The sequence below is a fragment of the Boleophthalmus pectinirostris genome, unplaced genomic scaffold (assembly GCF_026225935.1).
Source record: "Boleophthalmus pectinirostris isolate CB_2022bp ecotype Guang Dong unplaced genomic scaffold, ASM2622593v1 HiC_scaffold_22, whole genome shotgun sequence".
NCBI classification, from domain to species: domain Eukaryota; kingdom Metazoa; phylum Chordata; class Actinopteri; order Gobiiformes; family Gobiidae; genus Boleophthalmus; species Boleophthalmus pectinirostris.
The window spans coordinates 26,790,149-26,811,725 of NW_026571190.1; the positions used below are offsets into that span (position 1 = coordinate 26,790,149).

At 38.0% G+C, this 21,577-nt stretch overlaps 1 protein-coding gene across 1 annotated transcript in view; it reads right to left on the minus strand.

Annotated features, from left to right (window-relative positions):
* Positions 1-14,640, minus strand: part of LOC110172637 (receptor-type tyrosine-protein phosphatase delta-like) — a 63,101-nt gene extending 48,461 nt beyond the window's left edge. The window contains 2 exon segments of the mRNA XM_055158474.1: positions 2,408-2,553; positions 14,556-14,640. Coding sequence (XP_055014449.1) covers positions 2,408-2,553; positions 14,556-14,640 — 231 coding nt within the window.
* Positions 14,641-21,577: the final 6,937 nt, after the last annotated feature.

A 21,577-nucleotide genomic window follows, 5' to 3' on the forward strand; every position in this document is an offset into this window, starting at 1 on the left:
TTGATCTCCATGAAGATAGAAAGGTTTAATGCCATACGGTGAAACATTCCAGACAAAGCAATAACATCTCCACAGATGGCGGGTCAGTGAAATAGATAAGTATTTCACTGACCCGCCACCAGAAAAGTTACACAATGTATCTTTAAATCTATATTTAAAAAATAAATAAAAAGTATTGTCAGAAACACATTATAAATCTTTGAAATATTTTTATATTACTTTTAGATTGTGGTAGAAGTTTTTACTGATATTAAGAAGGAGAGTCCCTGACCTTACTGGATTACTCAAACGTGCGTGAATAAAAGCACTAATGAGAAAACACAAAAGACCATTATAACATGGTTCAGAGCTAAAAAGTCAAGCATAAAATGAGACATTTAATATTCACAGATTTGATTTAGTAGGTGATTTTGGCAGAGTGAAATCCAATAACACCAAATCTCAAGCCAGCTGTGCCAGCCAGGACAGTGATGGGAAATATATAGCGTGTAAATTATACCAGATGGATGAAAATAAGTGTCTCCTTTGGTGATTTGACTGGGATAGCGCCGGGTGAACTTACAGCTGACTTATTAAAGCGGAAAAGCACCTTTAGCTCTGGGTGCCTGTGGACAGGGAAAGGAGAGCGGCCAACACCTCGCTGTGAGAAGCACTTGTGAAGGTGGAGAACTAAATCAAAGGTCAGCGCTGTGGGGAAACTAATAAGGCCGATCATAGAGGAGCCTCATATAGACTGGCCCACGGCACCGGCTGACATATGAGAGAGTCTGAGTGAGAGCACTTCACTCCCACGTACAACCTTTGGAGTACAAATGGAGACATGAAGTAATGGGACCCAATCAAAAGTCATTGTTTTGGATGCTGTTTGTTCTTCGGTTGGACAAACAATTCAGACATGTGGCATTTATTCACTATGGTGTATGTGATTTCAAAGAACACAACACAAGACTATAAAGTTATCGTTTTGTGTTTCGTTTCATTCACACATGTTTAACACATAAACCCTTCATATTTAAGACGAGTTCTTCTCTCAAAACTGTTCCACCTTGTGATGCTAAGTTTTTGATGAGGTAACAATATTTTAACATGGCTTTACGCTCAAAAGAGTATATTTTGCATAATATAAGATGTTTAATATACAAGAGATAGATCATAAATGCATTTTCTGATGCTTACAAAAGACACCAATCAGAACTGTGAACTCTCAAAGCAGGTGGCCAAAGTAGACTGTTTAAGAACAGGCATCAGGCATTGTATTTAAAAAGATAGCATAGATAGCTTTCGTCCAAAATCCTTGAACAGCAGATGTATTTCTACTAAAAACAGCATGAGACCAAAACGTTTCCTCATATACCTAAAGATATGTCTACTTTCTTTCATATCAGTATTACCAGTATTCTCCCATCTCCCTTTGTGTAAAATGCTGACAAAATGTGTATTACATTATCGGTGATGGCAAAGGTGCACCTGAGTGGAAAATTGCCTCTGAATATGTGTAACAGGTGTCCTTTGTGACTAATAATGCTTGTTTGCCCAAGTAGTCAGCCTCCACTATATCACCACAGTGGAGCAGTGAGCCGTTTTATTTCATCTTTTAGTTTTTTTCTAAAGGAGATGACCTCAAAAGAAACACAACCAACAAAGTGAACATATAATTATGGTCCCTTTTTTCACATCAATGCTTTTTACATCATAATCAATACACTTCAGTAGCATCTCTATTTTGGGTATGCAGCAGTCAATATACACAAAAACTCAAGTACTCAATTTTGTTACTTAAAGGTGCACCGCGTAACATTTCTATTTCTACGCTTGTCTCAGTGGACATGTTATTGCTTTGTCTATAATGTTCCACAGTAGAGATTAAAACTATCTATCATACGGGAGACAAGCAGGTTACAGCATTACGCTACATTACAATTTAGATCTGTGGACATTCACCCCTATTCACAGAAGGAATTGAGCAATTCAAACACCCATACTGGATAAATGCAAGATGGATATCTTTAATGTCATACCATGGAACATTTCAAGCAAAGCATTAACATCTCCATGGAGACAAGTGGGTAGCGGATCCTTCACTAGAAGAGTTGTGCAGTGCACCTTTAAGTAAAAGTACAGATACCGGAGCAAGTTCCACTATTCAAGTAAAAGTATTAAAGTACATGTTTAAAAATGTACTTACAGAGTGAAAACTACAAGTATTTTGACACACATTTGTACAGAATTTTGTCCAACAGAAATAAATGAATCAACCTTTGTTTATTTGTTGTAAATTAAACAAAGGCTTTAATTAAAGTAAAGATACCCGCTTAAGTAAAGTACAGACACCAAAAATGTATACTGAGCTACTATTACTTCATTGAGTTCCACCACTGACAAAAATAACAGTTGTTGAGTATTGTACCTCAAATCTCTGACTGCTGACTTTTTTGCCTTTCTTGTTCCAAACAATCTTGGGTTGTGGCTCTCCGGTGGCCTGGCACACAAAGGAGGCCACGCCCCCCTGGACTCCTGTCTGGTCTTCCGGGGTCCGTGTGAACCTGGGAGGTGCTGAGGAAACACAGAATTGACAAAGGGTTATTCCAGGATCTTGATAGACACAAACACTCCTGATCCTGATTTCAGTCTTGCAATAGCAAAGAAATAATGCACCATTACAAACAGATTCATTGTGGCTGGTATTAGAACATTTTGCTTTTTACCATCAGACCAGTAGCTATGTTACCTGACAAGGCAGAACCAAAACTTTACAAAGATGAGCAGATATGGAGCCATATAGTGTCTCCCTGATTTCAGAAGATGTGATTGACAGATGGATTAACCAATCAGAGATGCATGGTCTGTTGCATCAAAAACAAACATGGCAGTTTATATGTAAAAAAGGGGGGAAAATCTCTGGTAAAATAAGTTATATTTTTTGTTCTGAATGAGAACTTTGGAGAGCAGATGTCTTCCGCATTTGAGAGAGACGTGCTTCAAATTAGCAGGTGGTTGGATCATTTGAACAGAGGTTTTCACACCGGTCTCAGTCCCTTCTGAGTTCAGTCAGAATGTAGAAGGGACTGGCTGGTCAGACAAGTAGCTAAAGCCTCAATAGACTACTAGGGTTGATACCTATATTCTATTACTGCAGTGTTAGGGGGTTAGTTTGTTAGTTTAGTAGGTGACAGAGTGGATAGAACATTTGACACAACCACACATCTCCCTGTGTCCACAATAAACACAGGATCAGTAGCGGATATTTCCAGTGTTAATGTGAGAGATCATGTGTTGACATCTTTAACTGTGGAACTTAACAGACCTAGAGCAGCTGCAAAGACACAGGTTTTTATGGTTGTTACTGGAAAACATATCCTCACAATGATGTTTTACAGTAAATCCACCTATGAATGTATTTGAATGCAATCTCTTTGAGGCTCTGTGCTCACTCTCTCTCTGTCCTGTACAACCAAAGGAGCTTAATATTACTGTGCCATAAAGGATTTATAAAGACTTACTCCTGACATGACCACTAAAGCCCCTCGTCCTCAGAACGCCAACAATATCATAACCACGGCCTCCACTGGATTGTGACATCATGACATCAAAAAGATTCTGCACGTCAGTCACGGCACGTCACACCCAGCTCGCATAATGGCGTTCCAGCCAAACCAGAAAATCCCTACTTAAGGGCTTACCGCCAGGCGCTCTGACAAAGGGAGAGAAATTGCTTTTTGCTGTTTAAAAGGAGGTAGGGAGAGAGGGACAGATTCTAAGCTGTTCAGAGAAGGAGAGTGAAATGGGAGCACTGGTGAAAAAGGGGGTATAGATCATAAGAGAAAAAGGAGAGATGAAGTTAACAAGTGATGTAGACAGATGGCAGCAGGATAAGTCAGAAGATGCATAGACAGCGGAGGAGAGAATGCAGAGGTATGTGACAGAGCAGAGGCTGAACACAGTGAGCAGATGCACTGGCAAACATGGTCAGAGAGCCCCAAGCTGCCCAGCGGCCTGCCCACCTCACTGGCCCATAGCCAGAGCACCTCAGCAGCTGGAGCAGAACTGTGTGAATGGGCACAAGGTGTGGAAATGTGGCACATTATACTTGCATGTTATAGACACTGGAAGTACATGTGCCTTTTAGGAACAATTTAGATGTTGATCTGTACATCCAACAAGGCCTGTCATGATAACACTTTTTGAAGCACGATTTCTGCAGAGAAATGTAATGACAAACAATGATATTGCAAATTCTTTATGCCACTGACACAATGAAAAGAATGCAAGATAGACAGTATAATTTAAAGGCTTCAGTTTCAACAATTAAATAGCAGAAAGAACCAATAATTAGCCATAGAAGTATTTATTCAACCCTCTACAGCTTAAACCTTGTTGTATTGCAACTAAAATAACAAAAATCCATTATTGCCAAAAAAAAAAAAAAAAAAAAGTACACAAGGTAAATGAATGACTACTACAAATTTTAAATATTTATCATTTAACAATAGGCTCTCACAATAATAAAACATTTAATCTTTGTGAGAATGTGTCCAGTCTTGCCTGTGCTGTGAAATACATTTGGCAACATCTGATACACACTGACCCTACGCCCCACTTCACAAAAAACGCAAATGCTGCATAGACAGTAAATGCAGCAGGGCAGTACAAATGTATAAAGCACTTTATTGTAATAAGTCTCAGAATTCACAGAAGCAACAGAATATAATGTATATAGATTTATATGATGGTCACATTGACACGATATTCAGCTCAAAATAGGAGGGAGCTTTAATTTCAAGCATATCTTGAGGCAAATGTAACTGCTATTTACAGTAGATGTGGGTAGGTATGCAAACAGAGGAGGCACTGAAATTCACATTGTTTCAACCAATATATTTTTTCTGAGACGAACTGCAGTCTTTACATACTTTATATTTCAGTACTTCTTCTTCCTTCTACCTTTGACACCAAGTGAATACCAACAAGCCTAAATCAAACAAAGACACAGTAATAGGTGTTGTCTCATTTCACTACATATGTACCACCAGTAGTGTTTGATGTTCCATGTGCGGTGTGCAGTGCACAGAGGAGGGAGACTGCAGGAATGAGGAGCGGGACGAATCACTCTCTTAATCCTCTTACTAATCTCTCCACAAAACAAATGAAAAGTGTAAAGCCAGCAGAGCAGTACTAAAAGGCATCGTAGATCTTACAATTGCTTTTTATCTGGGACCCTACCCTTTATCTACCCAGCCTCATATTTCTTTGGTTTAATTGTCTTAGGTCTTGCATTTTCATATTTTATCTGTGAACACGCCTCGTAATTCTTCACTTGTGCATATGTATCCTGCTTCACAGCTGCTCCTGCTTTCATCCAGCTCTTGTTCCTCTTTCTCCATCTCCTCCCTCCATCTCGTGGGAGTTACATAAGTCTTCCTGTCACTTTGACTGACTTAATGAGGAAGGGGGAGATACAGCTGTATGCTCTTTACTCACCCAAAAGCCTCTCCACCTCACTCTTTATCAAGGCACTACATCCTTTATTCGTTTGTTCTTACTGTGCTTGGGTTTTGCTTGGGGAATCCTACCAACCAGATTCAACTCAACCTTACTCTAGGCCTTTAGCCTTGGCCCACTAAGAGGGCTTACTCAAAATATGTACAACAACTAAGTTTTCTAGTGCAGTAGCAGTGTCCTAACTTTGTCATTGGTCACATTTATATAGTGTTTTTGTATCTTCAAGGCACTCAAAGCACTTCACATCAACAAACCATTCATTCAACCTGTGGGTGAGTGGATCTGACTGAAATGAGCTACCGTTGTCCCTGAGTCACCATCTTAAAACATTTCTGTTTTAAGAATGAGGAATGACTATGGTTATTCCCATTCATGAAAGCACAGTGCATTAGAGACATAAGAAAAGTAACAAGAAGAAAGTATGTAAGTATGTATTTACTTTACAATTTCCATCCTAACCAGACTACCATTTGCCAAGATAATCGGGTTCCTCTGAAATCCTCCTTTCAAGGATTAAGTCTTGACATTTGGGTCAAAAAGATGGATAACTTGTGACCTAAAGGGCATCCCCACACTGTGGCTCATTTTGAAGAAAAAAAAGGAAGAACACAGAATAAGAATAAGAATTGAAGAAAAAAGAGTGCCCACTTGAGTGACCTACTCTTAACAGAGTCATGTTCTTTATGTCAGTATGTAAGAGATGGTTCTGTGTTAAGTTAGAGAGAGATTTAGATAGACTTAGTGCTGTCTTGGTGTGTGTCTCAATGTAGTTGCGTATGGCCTACATAAAGGTCGCATACAGTGAAGCTACAGCAGATGGCAAGGATTACATCTCGTTGGACCACTTTCGAGTCTTGCCTGAAGAACAGAGATAACTTTATTAAATCAGCAGCAGATTTGTCTGTTCATAAAAGGCAAGCCATGGATGCAACCAAAGTGGGCACCCACAGACCCCCATGTGAAATCAAAATGTGAATGATTGGTATCCAGGCTGCAGGTCATGTATGTTCTTAATGTAAACAATCATGTTAAAGTGGCATAACCTTGACCCTAAATGTGTGTTTAATCAAGTTTTATTATACTGAAGCACATGCCATTACCATTAGGCCTGTCATGATAATTACTTAATTAACTTATCGTTCAGTATATGAAAGCTGGAACAATGTTTTTTGGTGGTCAGTATTTATCGTGTGTAGATTTTCTCTACTACTTCTCTACTACTGGGAAATTAGTGACTATTTTTTGGCTATATGATGAGATTTCAGCTGCAGAAAGTTGAATAAATAACTTCTATAATTCATTACAGACGCAAGCTAAATGCTAAAGTGTTACATTCTGCTGTTTATTTATTGCAGCTCATGATTTCTTAGCAATATTATACATTCAGAATAGTTTTAGTGGTTTAAGTCTGCTGTTGCATTGTTGTGTCAGTGACATAAATTACTATCAATATGGTCATTTATTGTCTATATTTTCTTCAGCAATATATCGTGCTTCAAAATGTATTATTTGCTTGTACAATTAAAGCTCTTATCAACTGACAACTGACTCTAAGAAGCTAACATAAGCACGCATAATAAATTTGTTACTTCCATTTATACAAATACACAACTGGTTATACTAGTGTAACTTTTTTATATTGGGTTATAACTTCCAAGTGTGCAAACTGCCGTGGACATCTCTTGAATGAAGCTGTTTTGGCAAGTACCCCTTTACAAAGACAAATAGTGGTCCCAAAATACAGCAGCTGAGAGGAGACTTGGGGGACAGGCACTGTCAGAGGCAGATGTTGTCTTTACCTAAAGGGACCCAATTTGGGAGAGCAGATGCTGTCACAAACCTTGGGGGTAAACTGTTTAGCAGAGTTAAGATTAGCAGACGTAATACATCTGAATACGTGACAGTGGAGATGGAGCAGACTGGAAAAACTATACATCAATCAATGTTTATTCTTTTTATGGCCGAGACAAATTTGTAGTGATGTGCTTTATAGCTTTGAATTTAGTAGACACATAAAAAACTTTCTTTCAAAATAATTCTCCTCTGCCTCTCAATCTACTTTGCATGTTTAACAGATAATGATAATGTCAGGATTGTTTATGCAGGAGAAATACGCTGGAATAATCTCAAGACTTTATTCTTCCAAAAACATTCTTTCATGACTTATCTGACATTTTGATCCACTCAAATCAACAGAAATTGAATGAGCAAGGACGAAATGAACGCACTCCTCAAAGTAACAGATTAACACTGAAAAGCTCCAAGAGAGAATACAAAATCATCATGAATAGAAAAAAAAAATTCTGAAATAATTTTGAAAAAGGCTACCCCATCCTTAGAAGTTGAAGTTGCGCTGTGTGCCTATGTGATGATAGCTAAGCATGTAATGAGTAATTTCGTCTCCTTGCCAGAGTTGACTGCAGCTGTTGTTGTGATTGTTTGGTGGTGTGGGCGTTTTAGCCATTGACTCCCTGAATGAGAAGTGAATCAAGCTGGTCGGACAAGCACAGGGAAGCAGGCCAATAAGACTGTGCGAGCCAAGGCTGAGAGTGGGCGGGCACAAGGCCAACTCCATAACTTAAAACACATTAGCATCAAACAGACACATTAAGAGCAAATTATCGGCTGGAAAATGGGAGCTGGATCACCGGGACCAGTGAACATAAAGAGACAGCTATCATTCAAGCAGCACATTCAAGCGTTAATTGAAAAACATGTGTATGGGCTGCTTAAAACAGAGAAAAATATTTTGTCAAATTAACTGCTGTAAATTCTGTTTAAAACTAGGGAGCTTATTTTTTATTTTTCACACAAATTTGTATATGGAAAAGATATTTGTATTACTATATTTCTATATTTTATTTTACTTGTACATACAATATACATTTATAGAATTATGCCTTTTGCTTTTTTTGCTACTTATTTTGAAAGTATTATTACCATTTATATTTTTGCTCTTTTTTATCACAGTATATTGTGATTGTGAGCTACTGTGTCCACATACTTTCCCTTGTGGATCAATAAAGTTTGTCAAAGTCTAAGATTGACTTGTCTTAACAAGAGTATTTATTTTTCAGCACGTTTCCCGGCAGTGGATGCTAAGTTTTACCATGTGTTTAATTGTCCAGTTGTGTTAACTAAATTGCTCTTGCTAATGTATGTCAAATTAGCATTCCATCTACCCCCCCATATCTGCCCCAGGCCCTGACCAGCACTAATGAGGGTTAATTTGTTAGAAACACAAGGGGAAGAATTAATGAAATGGGGTCTTCTTTTATTCACATGTCATTTGATCCACATGGCTTCACAGCATTACTGGGTCAGAACTGGTTTCCCATAAACACCAACAGGAGCAGTCTCTGTACTGGTCACATAACATTATTCACACATCACTAGGCGGGTAAGTTGAGGCTAAGCTAAATCTATGAAATCCTCCTCATACTGTAGACAGCAGCATCTGCTAAGCTAAGGTCAAGCTAATGCTAGTCAGTTTCTGTTACTCACATGTGAACGCACAGCTATGCTAGGCTAGCCTTGCTGCTGCATTGTGAGCTACGGTATAATATTAGGCGATGCACTACACATTATATTACAACGCTTCTGGAAAACAGTTAAAGAGGTGCAAAAGAAAACACTTAAAACACATATCTCCCACTGGGAGAGCTAGTTGGTGGCATTCTTTGACCTCCCCAAAGCTGATGCTGATCACATTGTACGGGAAACAAAAAATTTAAGATTATTTTCAACATTTTTATGATAAATTCTGAGAAATTTATGTCTGAGAAACATTGGATAGTGTACTTTTTATGAGCAATAGGTTTAAAAAAGGTTATGTAAAGAGACAAACTGCATTTGAACACTGATTAAGAGGCCAAACTCGACCTATATACTCTATACAAATGGCTATGTGTGCTCAGCTGAGGAGCCATGTCCTGCAGAGAACAAAGAAGCAAAGTTTGTGGCTGTACTTTTCAAATCCAAAGAAAATGACAATCCTCATTTCATATTTTGCAGCAGATGTTTTCAACATTCTGAGGGGATGTGACGCTAATTATTGGCACTGCTGTGTCTGAATCTGTGTTAATCAAATTAGAATTAAATCTGAACTTTATTTAGACACAATCTGACCAGAAAGAAATGACACTCTGGCAGGAGTCTGAAACCAGTCCCTCTCAAATAACATTAGTCACAAGATAGCTAGCATTAGCCATCAGTTTCTGTCACGATTTTGTTGAAAATCAAACACCTGAGCAGAACCATGTACACTGTATTGATCACAGGCTTCTGAAAATGTGTTGTTAACCCATTTTGTATTTTTTTCTTTGATGTTTTGATATTTTCAGACAATATTTAAATGTATCAGGCGATGTTTGCTAATGTGTGCATTGCATCATCATGGTAACAGCTAAAGATTCAAGCATAGACATATATGCAGTACACCCCCAGCGTAATGTCACTGCAAAGAAGCAGAAATCACTTACACTGATTGCGCAGGTAGGGGACATCCTGGGTACACAGGCTCCTTTTCCTTTTGCAATATAATACAATATATTATAATGTGAGCTACTTAAAGTTATAATGAATGGAAATAGCTCATGAATTAATTGCCAACTTCTTTCATAATTAATTTCTTTTGAATTATTACGAATTGTTAACGAATTAACAAAATATTTATCTATGAAGCACATGTTTGATTTTACAGTTGGCTAAGGTTTATATTACATATCTCACCCCCAAACCACATTACTGTGCACTAAAATGTTCCTTGTATGGCAACGGAGCAAAATCACAGGTTTAAATCTTCCAGTAAATCTGTGGAAATAGCATTACATTTGCATTTTATCCTCTTTTACATCCAGCGAGTGTCATGCGATACCAATCAATCACAGAGGAAACTCAATCTATCTTGGAAAATAACTGGGGTTGCTTGATTGTATTTCACACCATAGACTAATCCCGGAGGTCTGAACCTTTGAACTTCCTGACCTGGCCCCTTCATCTCATTCCAGTCATCTTCACGTCACCTCATTTGACAGCAACATGTCATAAAAACTCCCCCACAACTGGAGAAAGTTTCTAAAAATGAAATGAGGAAACTTGTGATTTCAATATGTCTTAGACTAGTAAAGTCATTCTGAAGAGAAGGTCTGTGATTAGTATGCACTTGAGGTTACAGTGTGGCAAGTCAGCGAGTGGTTGATTTATTGAATATTAAAGCACACTTAAGTAAATTGTCACTTAAGATTATTTCTACTTGTGAGAAGTGACTCAATCCTGGCATAACCTCCCCATCATCAACAGTTGCTGTGGTTTGGGCCTATAATAATTATTTCTGCTCAGTTCCAACCAATGTAGAAATCGAGAACAATGTTGGGAAAGAGTTAGAAATTATAGGCATTATTATCATTAATAAATCCAATATCACACACACAGTTTGTTATGTGGCATTACTAACTTCCTGAGATGTGGCTGTGAGCTGAAAGAACTCATTGAGACAGGCCCTTGAACCTCTTACCTGAGGGGAACCTGCATGGAATACTTGTGAGTAACCTGAGGAGGGTACTGTTACAGCAGCTGACGTTTAGCGCTTTGCTCAAGGGCTACTAAAGTAAGCAGAAGGAGCATAGCTCACATAGTGGGAGAGTGGCCTCAGCACCTTTTACATTCCAGTTGACCTCGAGGCTACACTGATGCTGGCAGCACAGTGTGCAGCTGACAGCTCCATCGCTCACTCTATGAGCCTCTATAGTCTGATGTACAGAGCTGCCATGGCTTCCTCCGCTTATCACATGTGTACACTGAACAAAAATCTTCTGTATCTCTTATTTTTGTTGGAAACAAAACAAACAATGTTAAAGAAGACGTACTGTGCTTATGTCTACTAGAGTTATAATCTATGACACAATATGAATCTAAAATGACTAAAAGAAACAAGTCAGCTGATTCCTGCATTAGAAAACTGCAGTACCCAACGGAAGCTGATGTCACCTTAAACAGCATCACGACAAAGACCCATGTAGCAGTCGGCATCTGTCATTTTTCTTTTGTACCAAAATGAGTATGTGGTGCAGCTGAATCCTAGGCATATCATCAATTAAGAAACTAAAATTGGGGAACAAAATAAGTACAGAACAGTGGGCGTATGCTGGTGGCAGTGAAAACTGGAGTTCTTCGGCAATATGCCGTCTTGAAAATAAGCGATTAAAGATTGTTCACACATGCATGAACCACTCCAAATACAACTTGGAGAGGGAAAATGAGAAGTGGAAACAACTGTAACATGGTTCAAAGCTCTGAAAAGTGGATTTTGCTAAAATGATCTGCTTTAAAATTCTATAATAATGTTTTTTTATTTGTAAGCCCAACTTTCCTAGCTCTTGTTCCCCAGCCAGTTCTGATGCTGTTCTTGCTTGAGACACACTGGCCTGCAGTGTTATTTTCTGGAGCTGACAGTTAACATGCAACACACAAGCACATTATTAGGGAAACAAACAGCATTTACTGCACATATACAATGCAGTGCAAGCTGAGAGTAGCATCTCACATTACCAGAAACCTACTCCTGTGCAGTGTCAAACTGTACTAAAAGAGTGCATTGCTCTGCTTTGCTCTTTTTAGCTAAATAGTTGTCGTCTGTGTTCAGTCCAGAAACACAAGGAGATGCATTTGAGCTGTTATCTAAGCAGAGACGGTAAAGACGACAGCTTGTTGGTGAAGAGGCAAACGTGAGGTCAGCTCTGTGAACTCTAGATGCTACATTGTTTTTAGCTGCCCAAAATGACAGGCAGAGAGATGGAGGTTTCCGTAGCATCTCTCCACAAACATGGAGCAGTGGCCTAGTTTGAGACAGGATCAGAGCATTAGTCTTAATCCTGCAGATAGATGTCATATGCACACAGACACACACAGGCACACACAGACACACACACACAGACACAAATATAAAAGAAAAAGTGTGGACTGTGGTTGTTTGTATTACTGCACTGGCACATATGGTGCGCTGTCATGCAAGGTCCCCAACTACACACAGGGGACAGTCTCCTCTCTGATTGCACCGTAATACCCTGAACTCACGGGGGTGATTGTGCTGTGAAAGGTGATTTTTATTTATTTTTTATTAATTTAATTAACTGTTGGATTTATATAGCGCCTTTCAAGACACCGCTTTAAGGTACATTATACTTCACACATGGTAGCCAGAGCTGCCCTGGAGCAGACTAACAAAAATGAGGCCCCCCAAAACACCACCAATACTCAAGCACACATCACATTCACACTTGGCAATGTGGGTGAAGTTGCCTCGCCTATACACAACAGCAGTTTTCTGTCACTGGCGCATCACTGTGGCACATGGACTCCCCAGTAGTCTCCCATCCAAGTACTAACCAGGCCCGGGGATGCTTAGCTTCTAAGATCTGACGAGATCAGGTTTTGACAAGCTGGTATCTTCTATCTAGTTTCTATCTTCTATTTATTCACTTGCAGGCATTTTTATTGCTTTGAAAAAGATGCATTTTTCTATGCGTGGGGTCTCCTCTGCACAGATAAGTTTAAGCTGTCCTATGGAACATTCCAGACAAAAAAACGAAACTTTTCCATGGAGACAGAAAAGTTACAGTGCATCTAACTACAGTATATTCCAAATTGTATAACTGGCCTCATATTCTCCCGTCCCCTCTGTTGTTATTAAAAGAGGCATTGCATGTCATACACAATGCAATAAAAGATGAAAAAAAAATCATTCATCCCTTGTTGTTCCCCTCAAGGCCTCAGTCAGTGGCTTCTCTCTCTGTAGATTAAACGCATGTGTCACCAGAAACAGCATAGAGAAAAAGACCAGGGAGAAAAGACAGTGGATATGAGGTAAAAATCCTCCTGCAGCCTGTTGTTGTGCCCCCCCTTCCCTCCCTAAGCCCGTAGAGGAAGCATCACCGTTTTGATGGATGAATGGGTTTTTACTGGATGACCCTGGGACTTACACAGGGGACCAGGCGGCAGCGGGCTGGAAGCGAAACAAGAGAGACTCCAGCTCTGCATGTGACGCCACGTTTCTAAAACACAGCAGGAGTGGGAGCCATAAAGGTTGCAAGGTCTACATAATAACAATATATTTAATCTCTTGTAGTGTAAATACTATAGTATAGTCATTCCCAGTCAGCAGTACTGCGGCCCTCCTGTCGATGCAAAGATCCCACTGGGCACCATTAATAATAATTTACACTACATTTAAAAGAAGATGCCAAATTTTTCCCTTACAAATATATGTTAAAATTATATAATTATATCTGTTGGCTTAATATTAATATGAAGTAGTAAATGTTAACAAGTACATTATGTAAAGTTCATTTCAAAACAAATCTTTTACACTTGTGAGTGAACAAGCATCGAGGCCCCCCTTCCCCTGCAATGCCTCTGAGCCCTACCAGAGGGCCTCGCAAGTCACTTTGGAAATCACTGCTGTAGTATAAAAATATGTGAACATGATGCACCTATTTAAAAACTTACTTTATGGAACATTAAATGAGCCGTCCATTTCTTTGGCTTGAAACATGTTGCAGAAACACTGGGAACTGACTGAGCTCTTGTAGTTAAATACTTTTAAATCCAAGGTGAAAGCATCAGAGACTGCCTCAATAATGTCCATTTGTTTCTCCCATGATCTGTCATTTTATTGTTGTTTGTATGAATGTTTCTAATTATGTAATTGTTGCCTTTTGGCCAGGACTCCCTAAAGAGATTTTTAATCTCAACTCATATATCAAATAATTTAAAAAATCATAACAAAATGAATGCATTCTACTGAAAAGATGTGATGTGCCATTGTATCTCAGCAGTGAAAGCCCCAATGAGGATCACACACAGTCACATGGCCACTGGGGAAATGATCAGATCCGCCATATGTGGGCTGTTTGTCCATGCCAAGTAATACTGGGACAGAGTAAAACAGCTGGCTTTGTATCAAACCTTCAACTGATATCATGTGAGATCTTTAGTAGGAAATCAGGTCATTTGTTTCATTTTACCCAGGCAAAAAGACATGTTATGAAGACACTTACAGTCAGCATCGGCGAGCAGGAGGAAGCTGAGGAGGAGCAGACCCGGGCTGGCAGAGTGCATCATGGGATATGTCGACACATGCATGCTGTATCCACCGTGAGCTCACTGCCTCACTGTACGAGCGGACCACAGGAACAGGCTTTCACAACCTGGAGATCAAACACATGAAGAAGAAAAAATACTGTAATTCGATAAAATGTGGAAGCGCTATGAAGTGGAGTTTGCAAGCTGGCTCTAGGCTTTTACACAGTAGCAGCTGCCTCTCCTTGCTTCATTAATAACATACACTTATAGCCTGAGGTGTGTGTGTGTGAGTATACAAGTAACTTACAGCGTTAAACATCTGTTCATTTGGCAGTTTACATTTTGACAAAGTTAAAGGGTCTAATTACATTACTTTTTGATCTATGTTATCATGTTTCCTCATCAAAAACAATTTGAAATCTACCGCTTCAAGTCATCACAAGGTGGAATAGAGCATTTTGCGCTTTGGAGATGTAGAGAGACACACATAAGGGTTACTCAACCATGAATGAACGAAACAAAATACAACATAAATACATTCAAGTATGTCATTCTAACATATCTTAAAGCGCATAAGAGTCAATTGTGACTAATATAGGAGCTTTAATTGACACAAATATCTTTCTGATCACATAAAACATTTCAAATTGACGTAAAAGAGTGGTTTTAAGATGGAGGGCGAGGAGGCAGGGTGGAGTGGGTGGAGCAGGCAAGAGGAGGGATTGGTGATGGATGATAGAGAGATTAAAGTGGGAGGGGACTAGCTGGTGTTATCTGCTGGCTATGTTGCACTCAGCGCTGGATAAACGTACAGCTCAATGTCTCCATCCTTTCATCCAGAGCTTAGCTGCTTCCTCAGACCCTCATCTTGTCTTAAGTTCCCTTTACCACTTCCCCTATAGGCTCCTACATTTTTACAGACCCTGCCTCCTCTTTGTGCAATACATTGGACACTTTAGGTTCCTATTTAAACCTTTCCAAGTATTTCCATATACTTACATAGAGATGGGGCAAGAACTCACGCCACAAGATCTTGCGAGAGAAAATTGCTACAAGATTGTGCATACATGAGAAAAATTATCTTGTGAGATTTCCTTTATGTGTGTTAACATTTAGATTAGACAAAAAGGGTTGAGTGCTGGTGAGTAATACTGTATCTACTATAAAAGCAGTGCTAAAATTGTCTACAAAATTTTACATAAAATTAATTTTAAAATGTGAGGGTAAAATAATTTTTTTGGACCCAATGTCTCCACTGGATCCACCCTGTGTCTCGTCTCACCCCTACTTAAAATACACCACTACAATGTTTAATAGGCTGCTTCAAACAAGTCTTAACACCAAATGCAATAAGCCACAGTCATGTAATTGGCTAATAACTTTTTCATATTCAAAATCAGTAGGACTTGGCCAGTCAGAAGAAAAGTACTGCATTGGGGAGGACATCTACCTGTGTCCAAAATCTCAAATTGCATGACATGATGGGAGAGGCACATCACTGTTACGGTCCACACACACAGAAGAACACAATCTTGATATTTGTGCTTCAATATTATCCCATAATATGCATATGTGAAGCCTATTATACTGTATATCCCCACATGAGTAGCTTAACAAGCAGTAACCAAACTGATGCATATACATCATGTAATATTGTTGGATTCCTACAGTACACGCATTCTTGTGTCCAAAAGCGTTCAGTCCTCATCATTGCCGGCAGCAGCGGTAGTCTTAATCCCTGCCACTCCTGAACAAGCCGTCTGATTAAAAAAGTGGAAGGGAGGGGGAGGGGGCAGGAGAAGAGAAGAACGTTGCTATAGCTCTTAGCATCAGCACAGTCCAAGGCAAAGCAAGCAAACTAAATCCATGTGGGATTTTCCACTTGGTCCGGTATAAAACAATTGCTTTGGGGATAACCTAGATCTCTGTCCTCTTCGCACAAATTAAGTTCTCAGCATTTTGATTTGCCAAAGCTGCAGTAGATATGAGAGGGGATGGACATAAGTACTCACTGAGTTTGGCTTGCAGCACGAGTTTAGGATGAATAATGTGTATAGACTCTGTGTGGTTGAAATGTACTTAAACTTATTGAATGTGAACTGGGAACAAATGTAGGATCTGCAAGTTCACTTGTGTTTTGTTGCAGCAGGGGTGTAATGGGAGTAATTAGTTTTTAATGAGTGCCCAATCTAATTACGTGAAAATTATAATAGGCCAGCAGTGCACCAAATGATATGATTACTTTATTTTCAATGCTGTGACTAATATGCAGAAAAACAAAGATTCAAAAATAATATAAAAGATATATAATTCTGAATACAAATATATTTGTGTCATGCATAATGTGTACAGTTTACAGTATCAATCTTGCAAAGTACAATAAAATGTATAATTGTATGAAAAACATAATATCATATATTAAAACATATATTTAAGTTGTTACTTAAAACAACATACTAATGAGTGAAATGTACAGAATAACTAAAGCATATTTAAGTACAAATAAAGGTGTATTAGCAAAAGCAACAGAAGCTTTTCTACCACTACAGACACTACTGCTGCAAAAACATTTTTAAGGGTAAAGCAATATTGTGATTTTATTTATATTTATATTTATAATCAAAGGTACTGAAGATGCAAAGTAACACTCTGTCCTAACAATATAATTCAAGGAAAACTCAAATACATCTTACTTTTAAACACATGTAAACTTCATATTATGTTTATTTAAGATTATTATTATTATGACGATGGATTTAAACACATTGGATAATTCATGCATACATTTCGAATTAATCTGAAGTCTGGCAACTGAAACAAGTGTTCACAGACAGCCAGCACAAATGTCATATGTTCTTTTATAGTTGATGTATTTGATATTTACCAGAGATCTGCATGTGCACCCTTGACATGATGAACCTGTGTGTTGTATGGCCACTACTCACTCCTGTGCCCGATTCAGTATCACTGGAAAAGCCTGCATTATTTAGTATCTCACTTTGCAGCACGTCACGTTAATTAAAAAGCTAAGATAACACAGGGAGAGAAGAGGCCCAGTGCACTGCAGGAGGAGAATTATGGTGCAGATAGATAAACAGATGAAATATAGAGCAGGATTATCAGCATGGGTAAAGAAATTCAGATTACTACAAGACTACACTTAAAAACACACAACTACATTGAGAGTTGTGATTCTGTGGCTTAAGATATGAGCCAAAATTTTGTTGAGGGTTTTTATTTCTTTTACAGACTTTTTTGCAACACCATTTGTCTTACTTTTGGGGTCACTAACAGATTTTTGCAGATATCAATGTTTTTAAGTTCATGGCAAAGCACACTAATTGAATTACAGTAGCAAAATGTATTTTCTCTGATGCAAAATAATTAGCTGTATAATTTATTTGACCTGTTCATCCTCCAATACCAATATTCACACAATATTAATCAGTTAGTTATATTTATTTGTCTTCCATGACGGGAAATTTCTATGGAACAAGGAAAGCTGCTCAGATATATATCCACATAAATTGCACTAGACAACACCAAAGTCACAGTGAAACAACAAAAAGACCCAAAACACACAAGTCATTTCCTCTTTTGGTTCAGTTCATTAATTATACGTATCGCCAAAACGGGTACAAAGAAGTTCCTGTACTGGAGCCGTATCCTGTCTCCCCGATTTCAGAGGGGGTGATTGACAGGCGGATTAACTAATCAGAAAGACACAAGTGCTGTTTGCATGGCTGCTCACAGATAAAAAAGGAGAAAAAAAACAACATTAAGGATTGAGAAACAGCATGGATTTTCTCAAAATTAACAACCGAAGCACCAAACTATTACTTTTCTCAGGTAAAAGAAGTGATATATTTTGTTTTGAATGACAGGAGAATTTGAGAGGGGATGTCTTCCACATTTGAGGGATTTGAGGGATGTGCTACAGATGAGCAGATGTGGATCGTCTCAAGTTTGGACAGAGGTTTTTTCATGCTCTACAGTCTGATTCCAAATCCTTATGGATTCGATACAGAAAGGAAAGGCTGGTCAGGCAAATTCCCGAGTGTATAAGCGTTTAGGATGTGTGTACAGTCTGATAGAGTCCTGTGAGGCTGGTTGATGGTGGATTGTTCAAACAGCTGTTGGGGGTGTCAAAGCAGTCCCCTAAGCTTTTTCCTGCTGTTTTCACCAGGCTTAAGAGATCTGTGATACACCATCCATACTACTGGTTGTGGATAATAGGACTGTTATGATAATTACAAGTACTATGAAATCTGGAAGAGTAAATTTTTGGGTTCAGTATTTATTGTGTATACATTTTCTTTGTACAGTGGGGATATGGAAGATAATTTGTTCCATCAGATTTTGAATTTTAAATACTGCTTAATTACTCATTTAGATTTTTCTTAATCTGAAAAAAAAAAAGCTTGAATTATTTTTATTCTGAATTTTAGTTGCTGAAATTTTAAGTTTACTTTTTTAACATGTTTAAAATTAGAAAAAAAAAAATGCTCATATATTTTCAAGCCCTCAAATTCAATAGTCAAAATTCTGAATGTAAAATTTGCTAATTCTGACCAATCAGATTGCTTCACTGCACCATTTCCTGCTCGGATACTAAATCTGATTGGATCGCTTTGAATCGATTGCTTTGGCCTTGGCATCCTGCATCTTTCCTGTGAATTTTTTTCACAGCGAATTTTACACTTTGAGTTTTGACTGTTGAATTTGAGAGCTTGAAAATATTTGTGCTGAATATTTAAAAGGTGACATTTTTATATTGAATTTTAAACAGTTGTAAATGTACACTTAAAATCTCAGCAGCAAAAATTCAGAATAAAAATAATTCAAACATGTTTTTTTCAGAGTTAAAAAATTCAAAGTGAGAAATTCAACAGCATTTAAAATTCTGAATCTAATGAAACAAATTGTATTCCATATGGGGAGATTTCGGATACTTTTATTGTAATATTATAAGATTTTAGCTGTAGAGGGTTGACTTCTTGAACTTTTGTGGCTAACTGTTGATTCATTCTGCTATGTATTTGTTGCAGCTCAAGCTCCTTAATGATACTGTCTCTTTCAAAACGGTTTACATGAATTAATCTGCTTTATTATTATTGTATAAGTGTCATAAAATATTTTCAATATAATCATTTTTCACAGGATATATATCTATGGCAATATATCATGCTTCAAAATTAGTTATGGTGACAGGCCTAGTGGATAACTAAAGTTAAACTAAACCTATTCACTAGCAAATCTTATTTAGCAAATGCTAAATACGGCATTTATTGATTATGGGCAGATGCAGAGGACCAGTTCAGTAGCACCTGTTAAATAGGATACTCATTACTTCTTGTTTACAGGAACTTGCTCCCTCATGTAAACCACTTCCACTTATTATGACCACATTGCAGTGTGTTAGCCTGAGCCAGCAGCGCTCACTTGCAATTATGTGAATGATGAAAAGTACAAAGTAAACCAAACAGTATTAAAAACTAATTTGTCTGTAAGAAAACTATACAAGCCTGTAGCAGCATATTGCAGAGGCCACATTCATTAAAGACCGTATAAATGTAACATGTTTTTTTATTGAATTAACAGCTCTTTTAATGGGTTTTATTGCCTCCTATTTATTTCAGTCTAATTTAGAGCAGACATTTCCTAACACGAGTTATTACGTTATCTGCAGTTATTACATTAGGACTACGCAGCTAAAGGCACATCAATTCATTAGGATGAGCAGAGGAACGAGGACGCAAACGTGTAAAAATGAAACACTTCCTCAGTAATCACCAGACAATTAAACCAGATGGCGTCATAGAGTTACGGTCTTTTTACTGTGCCTTCCCTCCAGCGTATTTTTGGTAATATTTATGGCCACTCATTACATTTTAGTAAGTTATTGCATCATCTATACTTTATATAGTCTATCCAGGTCTTCTTATTAAAGAGAAAGTGTGTGTGGTGGATGTGGATAATTCTAAAGAGAAACACAAGCTGGAAAGAACATTGCACCAGATAAAGGACACATTTTAACAGGACCGTTGCTTAAGGCCAGCCGTGTGCCAATGGAAAAGAACACTAAGTATCCTAATTGAATTGGATATTCCCAAAGCTGAGCCAGCAAATGCAATTAGACATGCTAATTAACTTATTTATTTGGCCTGTTGGAACCGTGGCACGCTGAAATAAATGTCAATGCGAGACCATTTGTTTTGTTGCATCATAGTACTGTGGCGAAACACAAGATAAGCTGTTCTAATGTGATTACATCCACCTCCTTCCTCCCGATGAGAGCGAATCACTCACCACTGCTGGGAACATCCTTTTCCTCAGACCAAATGCAACCTCGCTAAGTATTTAAAGTCGTAATTGTTTTAGAGTGTTCATTTGCTACCATTAAACAGATTTGTACAATGTCATACTCCCAAATATAGTAGCCCAAAACAGGTTATATTATTTCCAGACATCCAAACAGTAGTCAATAACGCAATGTAATGCAATAATATTAATCTCAATATTGGGACAAGATGTTGTCTCTTCTGGAGAAAAATTTTATGATATTCATGTTTTTAAATTTGCCAATAGGACATCAGTATAGTAAAGATTACATGAAATAGCTGAAACATTAAAAAAAAAAAAAAAAAAAGATAATAATATAATGGACTAAGATCCTGAATACACACTTCAATACTTTATGAAGATATGAGTCTAGTCACTAGCAAATTTTGCAGTTTTCAGATGGGTGTGATTGACAGAAGGATTAGTCAATCAGAGACACGCACGGTCCATCCATATTGGAAAAAATAAAGGAAAAAATATCATAAGGGGCTAAAAACATTTTGAACAAACTGTCTTTTGCAAAATCATTGATTTTTGCTGCACCAATGAGTGAAGAATTAAATTCTGTTAATCTGAGAACCTGTTTAAAGGAGAACGCTTGCAGGTAAAAATGACAAAATATTTTATCGGAAGTGCCTTTTGTTTAGAGGGTGAC